The sequence below is a fragment of the Eublepharis macularius genome, chromosome 4, assembly GCF_028583425.1.
Source record: "Eublepharis macularius isolate TG4126 chromosome 4, MPM_Emac_v1.0, whole genome shotgun sequence".
In the NCBI taxonomy this organism is placed as follows: Eukaryota; Metazoa; Chordata; class Lepidosauria; order Squamata; family Eublepharidae; genus Eublepharis; species Eublepharis macularius.
In genome coordinates this window covers 148039684-148055590 of record NC_072793.1, presented here as the reverse complement: position 1 = coordinate 148055590, position 15907 = coordinate 148039684, and the positions used below count along the sequence as shown (strand labels likewise).

Sequence of the window (15907 nt, the reverse complement as noted above, 5' to 3'; positions counted from 1 at the left end):
CTTCCTCTGGACAACATGTTGAATTCCCAGCACTACATAGGGCATGCTGGACTCTGAAAGAAGAAAAGGTACTTCATTCTGCTCTACTTACTATGTTGGCTGCTAAGAATTCACCATGATGCTCACTGGATCCTCCTGAGACATGATGACTCCTTGACAATGGACTACACTAAATGGTTACTTGCAAGATTAAAACTGTCTGGGAACTCCAGTTGTAGATCAGTTCTGCAAACTTGTGGGACTAACCCAGAACACAGATTTCTAGGGCCAGTCAAGATGCTCACTGGCTATATGAAAGACCTAAGAGGTGCCCTCCAGATCTCTTACAATGTCACAGGTGACATTAAAGCAAATGTTTACTCTGAGGTCTAAGCTCTAGCATCCTCTGTGCCATTTCAAAAAAATCTACACTTCTCAGAATTGTCAACTAGTCTTTTACTGTGCTGTACATTATAGCCTTGTAAATTTATCAGAATGTTTCTTTCTGAATTTTCATGTAGTAATCACATGATATAAGTAAAAATTTGAAGTGTGTAAATAATTTTATTTAAAACATCTATATGCCACCTTTCAAGAATCCAATCCTTTTAAGGTTGTATACAGAATCAAAACCAAACTTTTAATGACTTAAACTAAAAACCACCATACATACTCCCATTTAAATAACAGCAGCAAGAGCAGCAATAACAAGAAAACAGTTATCCATTAATTGCTCAGGAACAATTTTAAGTTGGCATCTAAAAGACAAAAAGGGTTGGTACTAAATGACTATTTGTTGGGAAGATATTCCACAGTTGGGATACCACCACAGAAAGGATCCCTGTATTTGACTTGCCTAATCTGTAAAGGCTGGGGCACATAGAACAAGGTCTCAGATTTTAAGGAATGCTCAAGTTCATAAAGGAGAATACTTTACCTGGAATAAATTTGTCATATCTGCCAAGTTGTAAAATGTAAAAATAATTTTAAAAAAAATCTGTGCAGGAGAAATAAGAGAGCTTGAGGAGATTCATTGCAATTTATGCATATGAAAAACAGCTTGCTACTAAACAGTCAAAAGTATGCCTCCCAGAGAAGAAAGATTCCAACACACCCACATCTGAACTCCACATGGGATAGCCCTTTGTATGCTAGGAAAGAGCCTTTCGCTTGCTGATGCCACTCGTCCTATCAAGCAGCAGCACGTTTGATTTAGACCCAGCTTTTCAGCACAATATTTGGAGATAAAACATCCAGTGTAAAACCAGTGTAAAACACAAAAATGTTTTAACAGAATGTTTCCTATATACCAGGACATTTATATATTAGAGTAGCATAAACAGATGAGCATAAAAAATATGGGGCACAATCCAGGCAGAGTTAAGCACGTTTCAATGGGAGAATTAGAAATCTGATGATTAGGAAAAGAAGAGTAGGGGATATGCTTATGTTTCCCGTTGAAATCAAGGACATTTAAGCAAGCAGGATTATAATGAATTGTCCCAGTGGTGGCTTGAAGGGCATTTTTAAAGCATTTTCCCTCACAAAACATTTTGTACAGCTATAAAGAGTATATCAGAATTTCATGTAGTTTGTGTCAGTTATTCATACACTATTATCACAGAAATCAATGCATCTTTTTCATCATCATTGACATGCATATGAAGCTCCCTAAATTTATTAAGAAATAGAGATCACAATTCAAAAGCAATAAATCATTATGCAGAAGTCTTATAAATAATAGACATATGTCTAAAAATAATTTTAGTGACTGCAATCCACAACCTACTTGCTCTTGAGTAGATAACAGGCCTTCTATATAATTGGCCATTTTTTAAAATCAAAATTAATATAAAGCAATTAACTGAATGCATTTCTTTACCACACAATTTAATATTATGACCATTTCCTAAAATAAAATCTATGGCAAGTTTTCAAGTGCAGCTATTGCATATGTTTTTTAAAAAATGTCTCTTTTCCAAATGTGTTTGAATCATAAGTAAGTATTACTAGGTCAATTTTTATAACATGGGAAAAATTAAGCATTTTGTATAATTGCATATGCTCCAATTGAAGGACAGAGTCTTTCTTTTAAAAAATGGATTCCTGTTAGTACATTTTGGTAAAAAATTTATAGGAAAAACAGGTTGCTTACCTGTAATTGGTGTTCTTCAAGTGGTCATCTGTGCAGTCATGCATATAGGGATTTGAGTGTGTTCATAATATTAATTAGAATTTTCTACAGCTAACATTTACAATTGTTTGTGGCACTGATTTCACTCATCTTGGGCACAGGCAGTAGTATATACACCTTGGGTGAGAGAAGAACAGACACCTGTTGCAGAGAAGGTGGGCAGGTTGCATGACTGCAAAGATTACCACTCTAAGAATACCAGTAACAGGTAAGCAATCTGGTCTTCTTCTTTTTCATGGTCTCTGTGCACTGTACAAAATAGAAAGGATAGCAAGCTGAGCTATTTGGGGGTGGGAAAAGGTGAGATAGGAAAATAATTCATTGGGCATGACTCAACTGAAAGATGCATTCTGTCTAGCTCTGATGTTGAAGGAATAGTGTTTCATAAATATATGTGGTTGTGCCTAGATGGCAGCTCTGCACAGATCCAATACAGGTACACAGCTGGCAAAGATTGTAAAAGTGGCCACTGCAGCAGGGGAGCATGCTGTAGCTCAAAACTCAGTTTTATCAACAAGGCAGTCCATCTACTGTAGCAGTGGTGTGCGGAAACTTTCCATCATTTCTGTGAACCAACACACCAAACAGTTGGGGTCCTTTCAGAAGGCAGTAGGTCTCTCTCTACAAAATACAAATGCTCTGCAAACATCTAGAAATTGCAACGTCCATTTTCCATTTGAAGGAAGGTTAGGAAAATAAACTGGAAGAACAATATCCTGAGTAAGGTGAAAAGCAGATACAAATTTTGGAAGAAAGCGAACTTTGGGAAAAGACTACCTTGTTCCTAAGAGAAACGAGTTATAGAACATTAGCCTTAAGGACACTTAACCCACTAGTACTCCAGAAAGATGTTTTCAATTGATTTAGAAAATGTATATCCCACCTCTCCAGAGACCACCTGCTTTTATGGTAACAAGGAACATGATCTTTAAAGACCGGAGACTGATATGAATGTCTCCAAAAGCATACAGGATGCGTCATGAGAGAGGACAGGATCAGCTGCAAATCCCAAGCTGCAGCGTGTGAAAGGGAAGGTGGTTAGGACCGTTGCATGCCCTTAAAAAAAACTATTTAATTAATGATTGTGAAAAAAGCCTTCAAAAAGCAGCCTGTTGACTGAAATTAACAAATTAACCTTCAGAGAAAATATGCTTAGGCTTTGAGAGTGGAGTTGTACAAGATAAAGGAGGTGAATAGAGTAAAACTATGCCATTTTGAGTTGTAGCAATGTTCTGTAGACAGCTTCCTTGCATTTAGTAGACTCTATTGTTGTGGTTGGGAAAGAGGTAAGTGGTTCAGTTCACTTGTGTAGAAAGACATCACTTTTGGAGAATTGGCACTAGACACTGAAGTGAATGAAGGTTTGATAAGCGCACGGAAGGAAGATCATGTTGAGACTGACAGTGAATGAACTATTCATAATCAGACTCCCCTCTTCTGTTTCACTGTGGCTGCCTGGGTATATTTTTGAATCCTAGCGAGTAAATTTGTTTATTTTACTCCATTTATTGACCACTTTTCTCATTAAGACTCAAGCAAATTACAAAATTATAAAATAGTGCAATAAATGCTAGTATTACAGCTTAACTCTAGAAACTTCTAATCAATACTCTATGCAGGCTTGAATTTCTGTGTATGTGTGAGACACACAGCTGACAAAATAACAATAATTAATTAATAATGAATTGCAGGAAATCTACATGGAATCTACATGGATGAACACCAGTGTGCATTACGGGACTGGAGTGAGGAAAGAAAAGGAAATGAAATGGCTCTTTCTCCTGTTTCTAAATATGCCACTCAACTGTGGGGAGGGGGCAATTTCTCCTTCACCTTCTTCACTGTAGTCTACCAAACCACACAGCTATTCTCCAGGTGGGCCCCATGATCCTAGAAATAGTCTTTCTGGGGCAATAGGAACACAGAGGAATGTGGGAGAACTCTGTGTGCCTCCTGCGTATATAGATAGTTGGATACAAGCCAGAATATGTATCATGACATTTTAAAGCTAAAAAGTTAGATTTTCTTTCTTAATAATATCATACACAAGTGATCATCTGTGCAGTCACACTGCTCAGAAATTGAGTACAGCCAGATCTGAATAGAAGAACACCTCTAGAGCTAAGCTTAAAAGGACTTTTTGGCACTGGCTTCACCCTCTAGGAGAACCGGGTAGTAAAATGCACGCTCAGAGCTGCATTTCCTACTCAGTTCTTCCTAAGATGCAGCAGGAGGAAAATAAGCATCTATTCCAGGGAGGGTGGGCAGGTCATGTGACTGCACAGATAACACTAGGAGAACATCAGTTATAGGTAAGTCACCTGTCCTCCTCCTTTGTGATCTCTGTGCATCACACCAATGGGGCAAGACTATCAAGCTGACCTACCTGGAGTTGGGAGGTGAGTATTACTGGAACAAGGCATCCAGCACAGCTTAATTGAAAACTGCAAGGTTTCATCTTAAATAAGTAAAACATAGTGTGGTACAAAGGTCAAGGTTTACTGCCTTGCAGTCATCTGGAATTGGTATGCTATGTGCAAAGGCTGCAGAGATTGCCAAAGCCCTGGCCTGTATGAACATTCAACGGTGGCTGCTTTGCCAGCAGGTAATAAAGTGAGATGCATGAATATATCCTCTCGCTTAGGCACTGGATGGAGACTCTGACCCCCTTGCGCCATGGCATATAAAGAGATGAGGATTCTTATGAAATGTTGAGGTTCGGTTGAGTGAGAAGAAAAGGGCTTGGCATACATGTCTCTCTCCTTTTGAAAAAAAAATGTGTTGAATAACACTGGCAGAACTGTAAACTGACTGAAGTGAAAACAGTTAAGCCCCTTTGGAAGAAAGGTAAGATCAGGCCACTTGCATGCTAGGTGGAAGTTACGTGCTGAGGGAAGTGTTTACAGCTATAATAAAGTGAGGTGCAGGAAGCCAAGGGCTCAAACTGACATTTCATCAACTGTGAAGGTTTCAAAGAGAAAGAGACCTGCTGTAGGGTTGGTGAGAGATGGGATTTTGCAGAATTCACCTTTAGATCTAGCTGAGAGAGAAGGTGGGTATGAAGGTGACACTGGGATCCACACAAGAGTAAATGGCTATTCCTAGTCACCAAAGATAGGCTGCTACTTTTGCCATTTATTTGGTGAAGACACATGGTTGTGTGGACAAGTCAACATGAAGCACCTTGTTTTGAAAGAAGGAATGACCTATGGCATAATTAGGATTCACCTGTGATGCTTGGGGGTAAAACCTAATATGGGAGTATGCATTCATTTAGTATCTATTATTGCAAACCACATGTTTTTGACTAGTAGATACTGAATGGTGGCCAAGGAGACAACTTGACACTTTTGGGTGAGGATGTAACAGTACATCTGTCTGAAGTCCAGGGCTGGATGCAGCCCAACATCTCTCCACCATGAAATAATGGAAATAGAATCCTTTTCACTTTTGAGAGTGTTGAATAAGCTAGACAACAGTCTTCAAGAGAAGATAGGAGACTTCTAGTGTATGTGTGTGTGACAACAAACAAGATGAATAGTACAGCCTGAAATTCTTTGGTGCAAATGATGGTAAACACTCCACGCATCATTTAAAACAGGATTGTGCATTCAAATATATCCAAACCAAAAGTAGTTGTTTCAGGTCAGTTTAGACATATTCAAAACTATCCAAAACTCTCTGGAAGGTCTGGGAATAATAATTATTTATCACCCAGAATTTCAGAAGTGTTTCAGAGAGGTGTAAGAACGAGGAGGACAGAGAGGAAGCTGGCCCTTCAAACAGCTGCTAGTCAGTGTCTCTTTTCCTTTAAATTTTAAGGAACTACATTACCACCTAATAACTGATGCTACTTAACTGTTGGTAGTCCCATAGATGGGCAGGCCAGGTCTACCCATAGGAAATAAAAAGGTAAGGTAAAGGTAGTCTCCTGTGCAAGCACCAAGTCATTACTGACCCATGGGGGGATGTTACATCCCGACATTTTCTTGGCAGACTTTTTGTTATGGGGTGGTCTGCCATTGCTTTCCCCAGTCATCTACACTTTACCCCCAGGAAACTGGGTACTCATTTTACCGACCTCAGAAGGATAGGCCCCATTATTTCCAAAGGTAGGTAGATCTGGCCTCTGTCCACCAGACTGCCAGCTGATTGTTAGGTGATAGGGAAAGGGGGATTTAGCTGGCTAACATTAGAAATGGTGGTTGGTTGGCTGGGCTGGTGGGCAAGCTCCAGCACTGACAGCTGTTGGGGAGAAGCTTCGTTTCCTTCCTTCCCTCCCCCCTGCTGCCTCTGGAGTGGGAGGGATTGGAAAAATGGTCCTGAATTTTTTGGACATGAAAAAGTACTAGATGAACACCCCTAGTTTGTACTGCATTCCCACGCTGAAAGGTGGTTACATAGCATGGGACTGTTAGCAGCAAGTGAGGAAAATTATTAAAGTCAGCACTTAGAAGACACTGCTGCCTTGGAATAGTACTATGCCAATTATGATTTAGAAAAGTTTTCCTACAGGAGAAAGAATATGGTAAGAGGACTGAAGATACAGCCATGATATAAAGAGCACTGCTACTGGGGTTGGAAGCAAGCTGATAGGACCATGAAGCATGCAGTGGACCTATGTTTTTGAACTTCCTTGAGGACATCATCCATTTTGGAGATGAAGAGGCTTTCTACTTCAAAGGTAACTAACCTGCTTTCTCTGAGCATGCCTGTTACTATCTGGTGCTAGAGGGTGGAGCTCGGCCCAAAAAATGCTCAAGAAATTTCTCTGATTTGAATCTGCACATGATCAATTTCCCATCAGCGTGATACACAGAAACCACAAAGAAGAACAATGCAATACATTTAATGCATGTAATGCAATTGTAACAACTTTTTCTAATGGGAATAACTATTTCAGATAGGATGACATTTGCACTGCTGAGGTGGTGAGGGCAGGTGGGGCGGGGGGGGGGGAATATACTTAACTCTTCCCCCATGCAAATGCCCCAAACTTCTTTTGCCCCTGTAGGACTCTATACAAACAGAAGCCAAGATTTTATTACACAGATTGGCGTATAATGTGTAATTCTGCATGTTTTCTAATACCTTTCCTCTTTTTCTTAATGCTTTCTGCTTGATGGTAGTTTGAGACTCTTTTCTGATCCAGCAAATCAAAGTCAATTCACATAAGCACTGGGAAGATAATTATTGTTATTGATCACTGTTACCGTGCCAAAATTAGTCTATGTGGCTCCACAAATGTCCAAAAATGATGTGACAAAAAGCTTGATTTTATACATGGCAGCAGCTGCATTCAGCCATGTGTAGGTTTCAACAGCTTTCAACAGGTTTCAATCCCAGTACTAGGCTATTACAAGCTACAGCTTTCAACAGGTTTGCAACCACTTTCAGTGGTTGCACAAACAGGCCTGACACTGGGTTTTCTTCAAGCTCCATTGATGTTTATTATTTTTGAAAAGAATCTGGTTCTAAAACCAGTATTATTCATATGAGTGGTGGTAGAAAGTGCCATCAAGTCATAGCTGACTTATGGCCCCTGCTGGGGTAGTCACGTCCTTGGTCAACTGTTTATTTTGTTCTTTAAAATGCATAAACTATCTTTTCCGTAATGCTTAAGTTGGTCTATGTAACATATGTCAACAAAACATCCAACATGCATCAAAATTAAAAAATCTAAATAAAAATCACAACTAATATTGTGTTGGTATTGGACTTTACATCTGGCTTATAGAAAATAGCAGTTGGCTACCATGCCCTGCCAAAATTTGTGGACCCTGGATCCAAATGTTAATAGCAACATGGAAAGAAGGCACAGAAAAGTGGTCACCACGTTGCTATCAAGAATCGACATTATTATGCCAGCTCATAAGTAGAAAGGCTTAATGAAAAATCTTACATGATACTTGGATAGGCAGGCAGATAAGGCAACACAAACATTTAGACTTGGGAATCCCAGTACTAGGCTATTACAAGCTACAAGAACCAAGAAAAAGATAGGATTTTCATGCACCCAATAGTTTAATCCCCAAATTTAACTTATTAAAAGAAAGGTTAACTGCACAATCTAGTACTTTCTTCAATTTTTTTAAATTTTAACAAGCCCTTATAACATACAAACTTAAAAAAAGGTCTTACACTTTTAGCATTCAACCAAAAACATAAGGTTTTCATCAATCATCTGTTCTAGTATTTTACTAATTCATGTGTGTATGAATCCTCTTGCACCCGAAAACTCCGGTTGTATCAAAGGAGGTTTCCTTACTTTACTGGCTCCCATGATTCCCGCTCAAAGCCCCTGTGAATTGATTGTGCAATTGAGGATTCCATGAGATCGACATATCTAACAACAAGCGGAGCAAACAGGTCTTGAAGATGTTTGTGGAATTTTCCATTGCATAAATTATCTAGGATAAATAAATACAAGTATAAGAAATCTCTTACAGCAATCAACAATTGCATTTATTGCACAGCACATATTTTGTGCATAACGTTGTTGAACAATACAACTCAAACATCAAAAGTCCTGCTGGATAAAAGATCTTTTTCCTATCAAACCATGGACTCTCACTGAATTTCAATCAACTTCATTGAGTTTTGATAAATTAACTGCAGGACTGATTTCATAACTGAAACAAGCAAATAATAGCATCATTCTTTTAATTTCAACATTTAACTAGAAGCAAATAAAAAAAACCTATTAAAATTGCACCTCCCTTGGTAAGAAAAACGGTATGTTTTTATATGTGTTGTTCCTCTGAATTATGGGGAAGGGCTGTGGCTCAGTGGAAGAGCATCTGAAGGTCCCAGGTCCACTTGCCGGCATCTTCAGCTAAAAGGATCAGGAGGTAGATGATGTGAAAGACCTCCACCTGAGACAGTGGAGAACGGCAGCCAGCCTGAGCAGACAATACTGACCTTGATGGACCAATGGTTTGATTCAACTAAGGCAACTTCATGTGTTCGAGATCTCAGAGTGCATTTATTCTACAAATGAAAATGGGTTCAGAGTCTTTTAATCATATCTTTTAGTTTGGTGTGACTACAGAAAACTATCAGAGATCCTCACCTAAGAATCTCCTAAAAACCACAGGTTTCGTGTAGGGAGCTATAACATTTAGGCTGGTTTGTTTGTGGCACAGAAATGCTTTTAAGCAGGTCATGGTTCTTCTTACACAGGTTACCCAGAAGTCATCATGAAGTTTACAGGATACAGTAGCTCAGATTTTTCATGGACATTTGTGTTTAGAATCCACTTATTCTCTTCCAACATCAGCCCATTTGTTATCCTGTGATCAGCACTCTCTATCTGCCACCTGATGGCATCAAGTTCCTACAACCTAGATAGTCTTGATCCATCAGCCAGGAAGCACTGAATGAAATCAGTGAAATTTTTGAGAAAAATGGAAAGAAATGCCCAGCCTGGGTTCTGAATGCTATCTCCTTTTAAACATTCAGTGCAAGCCAAAGTGGAGCCGCCAATTCTTGGGCCTGCTTGCCCCACCCTGCACTCAGGGTTGTGATGAAGAGGGGAATTTCTTTTTTAAAAAACTTTTGTTTAGATATAGCTATTGATTCCTCTTACTCTCTTTAATTTCTCTTTGAAGAGAAATCAAGAAACCCATTTGTAATAACTTCAGCTCTCGCAGTTGTTTTATGTTACACACCACAGGGTGGTACACTAGCAGGAGAATCAGAATGTTTGGGAAGATATTGTCTGCCTCTGAGCATTCAGCCTTCCTCTCTTCAGATGTCTCTTTGATCAAAATGCAATTGATCAGAAACAGACATCAAATTCCTAAAAAGAGGAAAAGAAACTGATTGTTCGATTTCAGGGGGAAATTGGTAAGGATAATTTTCTTTAGCAACCCTACCCTATGCCCCATACAGCTGGCACAATGGGGTGGGGCCACAGAAAGCAAGGAAAGAATCACTTGAATGATAGCCTATGGTGGGAACAATTGCACAGAGCCCCTTGCTCCCTCTCCCTCTCCCCTCCCCAGGTACAATATGTACTCCAGCCTAATGGTGGGAGCTGAACCTGTAGGTGTTCATACTGATGCAGAAGAAAACAGCTTTTCAATTTAAAACACAGCTAGTTCCTTTTGCAGGATCTTCAAAGAAGCCTAACAGAAATGATTCCATTTACACAATGGTATTTTAAAAAAACCTCCAAAAGCAAAAAAGTAAAACAGAAGTGTAACGTCACATTCTTCTAAGTCCATTGAAGCCAATGGGCTTAATGGGTATAAAGCATAAAAATGCTTAGGATGGCATTTTTATAGTACTATCGGAACAACAATTTTGTTTCTTGCTTGCTTTGTTTCTGAGGCAGCTGCCCCACTGGCTAACCTTTAACAATATATAGTAAATACTTGTTTAGAAGATTTTTTTCTGAGTGTTTTAGGAGTCTTTAAGGGCTTGTTTACACCATCTTCCTATACAAGTCTGATGATTTCCAGAAGATCAAGAAAACTTGGTTCATGCATAACTTTTTCTTAGCCCTTTTTAGTTCTCATGTTAGCTCTGCAAAAGACTCTGGTCCAACTTAACATGTTTTTAAAACTGAATTGTTGACAACTGTTACTTCATGGGAACTCCTTAAGAGGCCATATTCCATTTTGTACAATGCTAAAAGAATTGATATTAGTAACAGAACTGTTTTTCTGCAAAGCACTCCTCCCTCTTAGTATGGCTTTGGACTCTGCAAACAAGCACTACCAGATGTTTGCCCCCTACAATTGGCTTGTCGAGTTCGTTTTGTAATGTCAAAAGGGATCTTGTGCAACACAAGTTCTATTACATGCAAGATCTTTTTGGACATTACAAACATGATCACCAATGGACTGCAGCAGGGACCGCACAGTTGGTTGGAGGTGCTCTGTTATGCGTAGTTTTCAAAATGGCCTTATGAAGGGTGAACACTGTATTAGTCAAGGTAGAGGACACAGCTTCCTAAATCCAAATAAATAATAGTTCTCTCCTTGCAAACATAGTGGGAAAGTTAAAAGGATTGTGGAAGAGTGCTTTCAAGTGTTACTGATTCTCCACAGGGATCTGGGGAACCATGAAAAATATTGGTATTAACACAACAGTTTTGCACTACCAGAAAACACAACATTAAATAGTTCAAATACTATACATACAGTCACTACGGAGGGAATCATTGAGAAGCTGAAATAGTGGAAAGCTGTCCCAGGTATCTGGGGGCTGGACTTCTAGTGCGGCATCCATATCCACCGCAAACAAAGAGAGGAAGGTTTCCGCATGTTCAACCATTAAGTCTGACCACCAAGCAAAGGCCTTTAAGTGTAGGGGGAAAAGTGAGAAAGGGATTAGTGTTGTTCAAAATCCCAGTGTTAAACAGGCATTAAAAATAACTTGTGAGCACCCTATAGAAAACTAGCTTTATTGTAAAGAGAACAGCAGTGAACAAGGCTGACATATTGTGTATGGGACACACACTGCAGTCATTAAGCACCTGCTACTTTTAGGCAGGATCTTCTCAAAGAGTGTGGAATCCGAACTGCACAGATCTTCTACAGCTCTGTAATGCAACAGAGGAGGCATGTCTGTTCAGTTTACAATAACCCACATCATTCATTTTGGATCATGCTACTTACTAGAGGGGTAAACTAGTTCTTTTTCTAAAATATAGAAAACCTGGGAGTTTCTTCACTGTGTTTGTGGGTTTTCTGTGTTTGTCTCCCATAATGCTTTCAGAAGTTCAGTAGGATTCATCATTAAAACGTGAAAACTACAGTGGCATGGGAATTTAGTGGCCTTAAAACATCCCACATTAAAACTAGTGGACAAAAAGAATCTACAGCTACTTTACTTTACAAATCTAAGTAGTAAATTTAAGCTGGTTTTCACCATTAAATTAGAAAGCTGTTGGGCTTTCATCAGTTTTTGAATAATGCCATTATAAAATCTATCCACAATCAAGCCTGGACTTGACTATGGCAGGAAATAAACGTAGGATTGAAAACCAAGAAATATCAGTGAAGTAACTCATTGTCATGCGCATGGGTCCTTAAGAGTTCACTCTACAGTTTCTCTGAAGTGACATTCACATCATTCATGACTCAGATGTGAATGTGTTTGGAACACATGCACGCGTGTTTAAAATCACTTCTGGCTTAGGAACATGCAATATGAGTGGTGCTGTCAATAGAACCTGGTGCATTGATTGTTAGGCAACATGAATACGACTCAATGGGTCAGTGTTTACACATGCTAAGAAACAATCTAGTATTTTTGGGAGGAGAAATTTGAAAAAAAGGGAACACAAAACGAAATTTAAAAAGATTATGTTAATTATGTTTAAATTAAAAATATGAATCATTATTATGTTAATTATGACGCTATCTCTGTCAATTTATTTATTTATTTTATTTTATTACATTTCTAGACCGCCCTCCCCGTCAGACAGGCTCAGGGCTGTCTCAGGCTCAAATGCTAGGCATTTGTAAATTGAAGGGAAACAGACAATTATGTATTGATTACATAACTCCAATAGATCCTATTCTTTCTCTTATTAAAGTTTGGCATGAATATTAATAGAAAAGTAGCCAATAAAAACAATGTTAACCTACATTCAGTAATTCACTGAATGTAAACTATATTAACTTTTGTTAATGAAACCACTTCCCTACCCTAGTACATTTGTTAACTAAACCTCTTCTCTACATTGGTGCATTGTAATCAGAATGCTATGCATTCGTAAAATGGTGTCGTCATACTTTGCGAGACAAGTGGAATGAGATACCTAATATATTGACAGTGAAAATCTAAGCAGACTTACTCTAGTCTAAGCCTACTGGAAGGCTATGTAAACCCTGCCCCCAAATGATACCTTGTTTGTTCAGGTACATCATGTACATCCTGGCATGTACATGGGCACCAAACCAGGAATTTGGGAGCTCCTATGTATATCTCTTGAATATTACCTTACTATTTCTAGAATTACTTCATTTTTTTTACAAGGTATCCCTTGTACAAACTGACGAATCTTGATTTGTACCACATCAAGATTTAAGAGTAAAATCTGTTCTTAAGAGCTGCTCCTACAGTAAGGTAAAAGCATTGCAGGCCAGAAAACTTCTATTTTTTCCTGGCAAATATTTGACAGGAATTCAAATATTTAGAACTATTACATTTGCAGTTTTCTCCTCTGTCTTTTTACATTATTTAATTATTTATTTATAGTCTGCCTTTCCTGCAGACTCAAGGTAGAGTACAAACATTTATTTTTCTTAACTTTTGACATTTTTTGTTTGTTTCAGCGTGAGTTAAGTTAAATAAGCAGAGAAGAGGAGATGTAACCCTATCCCTTCACGATAAATAAATCCATTATTTATTGAATCCATTATTTGGGTTGGGAAATGGCAAAATATTATTTTCTCCAAATGACAACATAATTATTACAGAATTTTGCAATTAAAAGCTTGTTTCCATAAGACGGGAAAAAAAGAACAACTTCTGAAATTTAGAGGAAATGAACATGGTTATTTTCGCAGAAAAGGTTTTCCATTCTGTAAATAGCACTCAACTAACAGCTCAGGGAGCCAGTTCATAACCAGAGCTCTCATCCTGTATTCCTATTATGGCTTTCCTCAACAATGCCTTTCAACAGAGTGACGTTTCAGTGCCATCTACTTACCTTTTTTGTTACAAGCCTGAAAAGGAAGTACCCTCCCTAGTCCCCATACTGATAATTATTTATCCTACTGTGGAACACATGTATATATGTATGTCTTTAAGGATATAAAATACATATATACAAATTCATACATACATACAAACACATATATATGGAGAGAGAACTGCAATACTGAAAAAACTCATGATACTAGTACTTTATACTAGTTCCATATATTATATCCCTACTACTTAGTTTTGAAGTTGAAAAAAAGTTTGAGTAAAATGAGATAAATGGCATAGACTTAAAAAAGCTTTTAACACTGACATAAATCAGGTTATAAAAAGCTACTTTAGGAGTGCTTAAGGATGTGCACATGTGGTGAGATTTTAACCGCCCCTTTTAAACAGCAGATCCCTGTAACATATTTATTTTTTCATTTAATTTATATCATAACTTTTGACCATGAAGTCCTCATAGAAGATTTCAGCATTTTAAAAATATCAGTAATAAATTGCTTTTAAATATCTTCCTTCTGCTATGACATAAGTGGCTGACAAACAAAGTCCAAAAAGTTTGGGCAGATGAGGGAGATTTTGGCCATATTAATAAAGAACAGCCTCTTTGTTGTTCTATTGGCTTTGTTTCTTATTGTTAAATTCTATGGGGCATGAGGGGGGTTAGCAGTGTTTATTTGCTATAGCCAAAGTGAAAAATCTTGTGGCATCTTAAAGAATAATGAATTTATTGTTGTATATGTAGGGGTGCCAACTCTGGGATGAGAAATTCCTGGAGATTTTCAGGTGGAGCTAGGGCAGGGTTTGATTTGGACACCAGAGAGAACTCAGTGGAAAATAATGCCATAGAGCCCTCCTGCCAAAGTAGAAATGTTCTCTAGTGAAACTGATATCTATCATCTGGATATCAGTAGTAATTCCAGGAGATCTCCAGGCCCCACCTGGATGTTGGGAACCCTAAGCATATGCCTTCATGAGCCAGATCTTACTTTATCAGATGCATGAAGAGCTGACAAAATGGAATTTTCATGCATGTGATAAAGAGGGCCTGGCTCATGAAAACTTATATTACCATAAATTCATTAGATATCACAAGACTGTTATTTTTTGTTCAATCCCACTGTCCCACTCCAAACTCTGAACTAATTTAAGAAAAACATTTTTCCTAGTAATCCTTATTTACACCTTATGAATTCTAGAAGATCATTTCAGTGAGCTATTTGTCTTAACTGATTGCTCATAAGTGACGTATGGGTTTTCCCCCCTGAATAAATGGAGAATATCCTATATGAAGTCTTAAGTGAATTTCTGGTGACCTAAAACTACCTATGAAAACTCATTAAGAATTTTAAAAAATACCCTCCAAAAACCTAAGGTCCATAAACAGACCTTGATTGTTTAATATAGGAATGGCAGATACAGTTGTCAGTTACCCACTGAGGACGGGAGATCCTCTGCCCCCAGCTACTGTACACTGTCACTGCTTACCTGATTGGTGGGGAGAAAAGATGTCAGGAAAGGGTGGGCAGGCCAGGAGGCATGTAGGAGAAATGGGCGCATTCCCCAGCAATTATGTCATTTCCGGCATGACCAGGAAGTGAAGATGCTATGTTTTGGGCTGATTTTTTAAAAGAATTTGCCCCTCATGCCACCTGTTGCTTCCAGGTCATGCAAGAAATTATGTAATCGCAGAACCTCCTGCCTCCTGGTTTTGACTTGGGAGGACCTAATAACCCCAACTGCAGGGGAAAGATATTTTTAAGATATATAATTGGTAAACATGGGGACAACCATTTGCCTGGCCATCCATCACTTTTATTCAACTACTTATTTGTCATATGCTTACTTTACATATTAATTTTGATCTATAAAATCTGAAATGGCCTTTCTTCTTTAATGAACTACCTCCTTCATCAATATATATTGATATACTGCCAAAGCAGCAAGGTTGTATTGTTCCATAGTCTGTTTCCACATTACTTGGGTAATGTAAACTTCACACAAAAGGAGCTTTCAATATGGTAATTTCCCTTTTTGGCCGTGTACCATGTGGTAGCTCTCGTCATAACT

The 15907-nt window shown here is 38.4% G+C and overlaps 1 protein-coding gene across 6 annotated transcripts in view; it reads right to left on the bottom strand.

Moving 5' to 3' along the window:
* CADPS (calcium dependent secretion activator) overlaps positions 1-15907 on the bottom strand; it is a 504169-nt gene that overhangs the window by 105880 nt on the left and 382382 nt on the right. For 5 of the 6 annotated variants that reach the window (XM_054976243.1, XM_054976241.1, XM_054976244.1 and 2 more), the window contains 2 exons: positions 11323-11479; positions 8442-8583 (listed from right to left, as the gene is read on the bottom strand). In XM_054976243.1, coding sequence (XP_054832218.1) covers positions 8442-8583; positions 11323-11479 — 299 coding nt within the window. Of the gene's footprint in view, positions 1-8441; positions 8584-11322; positions 11480-12826; positions 12836-15907 lie in introns of all 6 variants that reach the window. The other variant, XM_054976242.1, reaches the window with a different exon arrangement.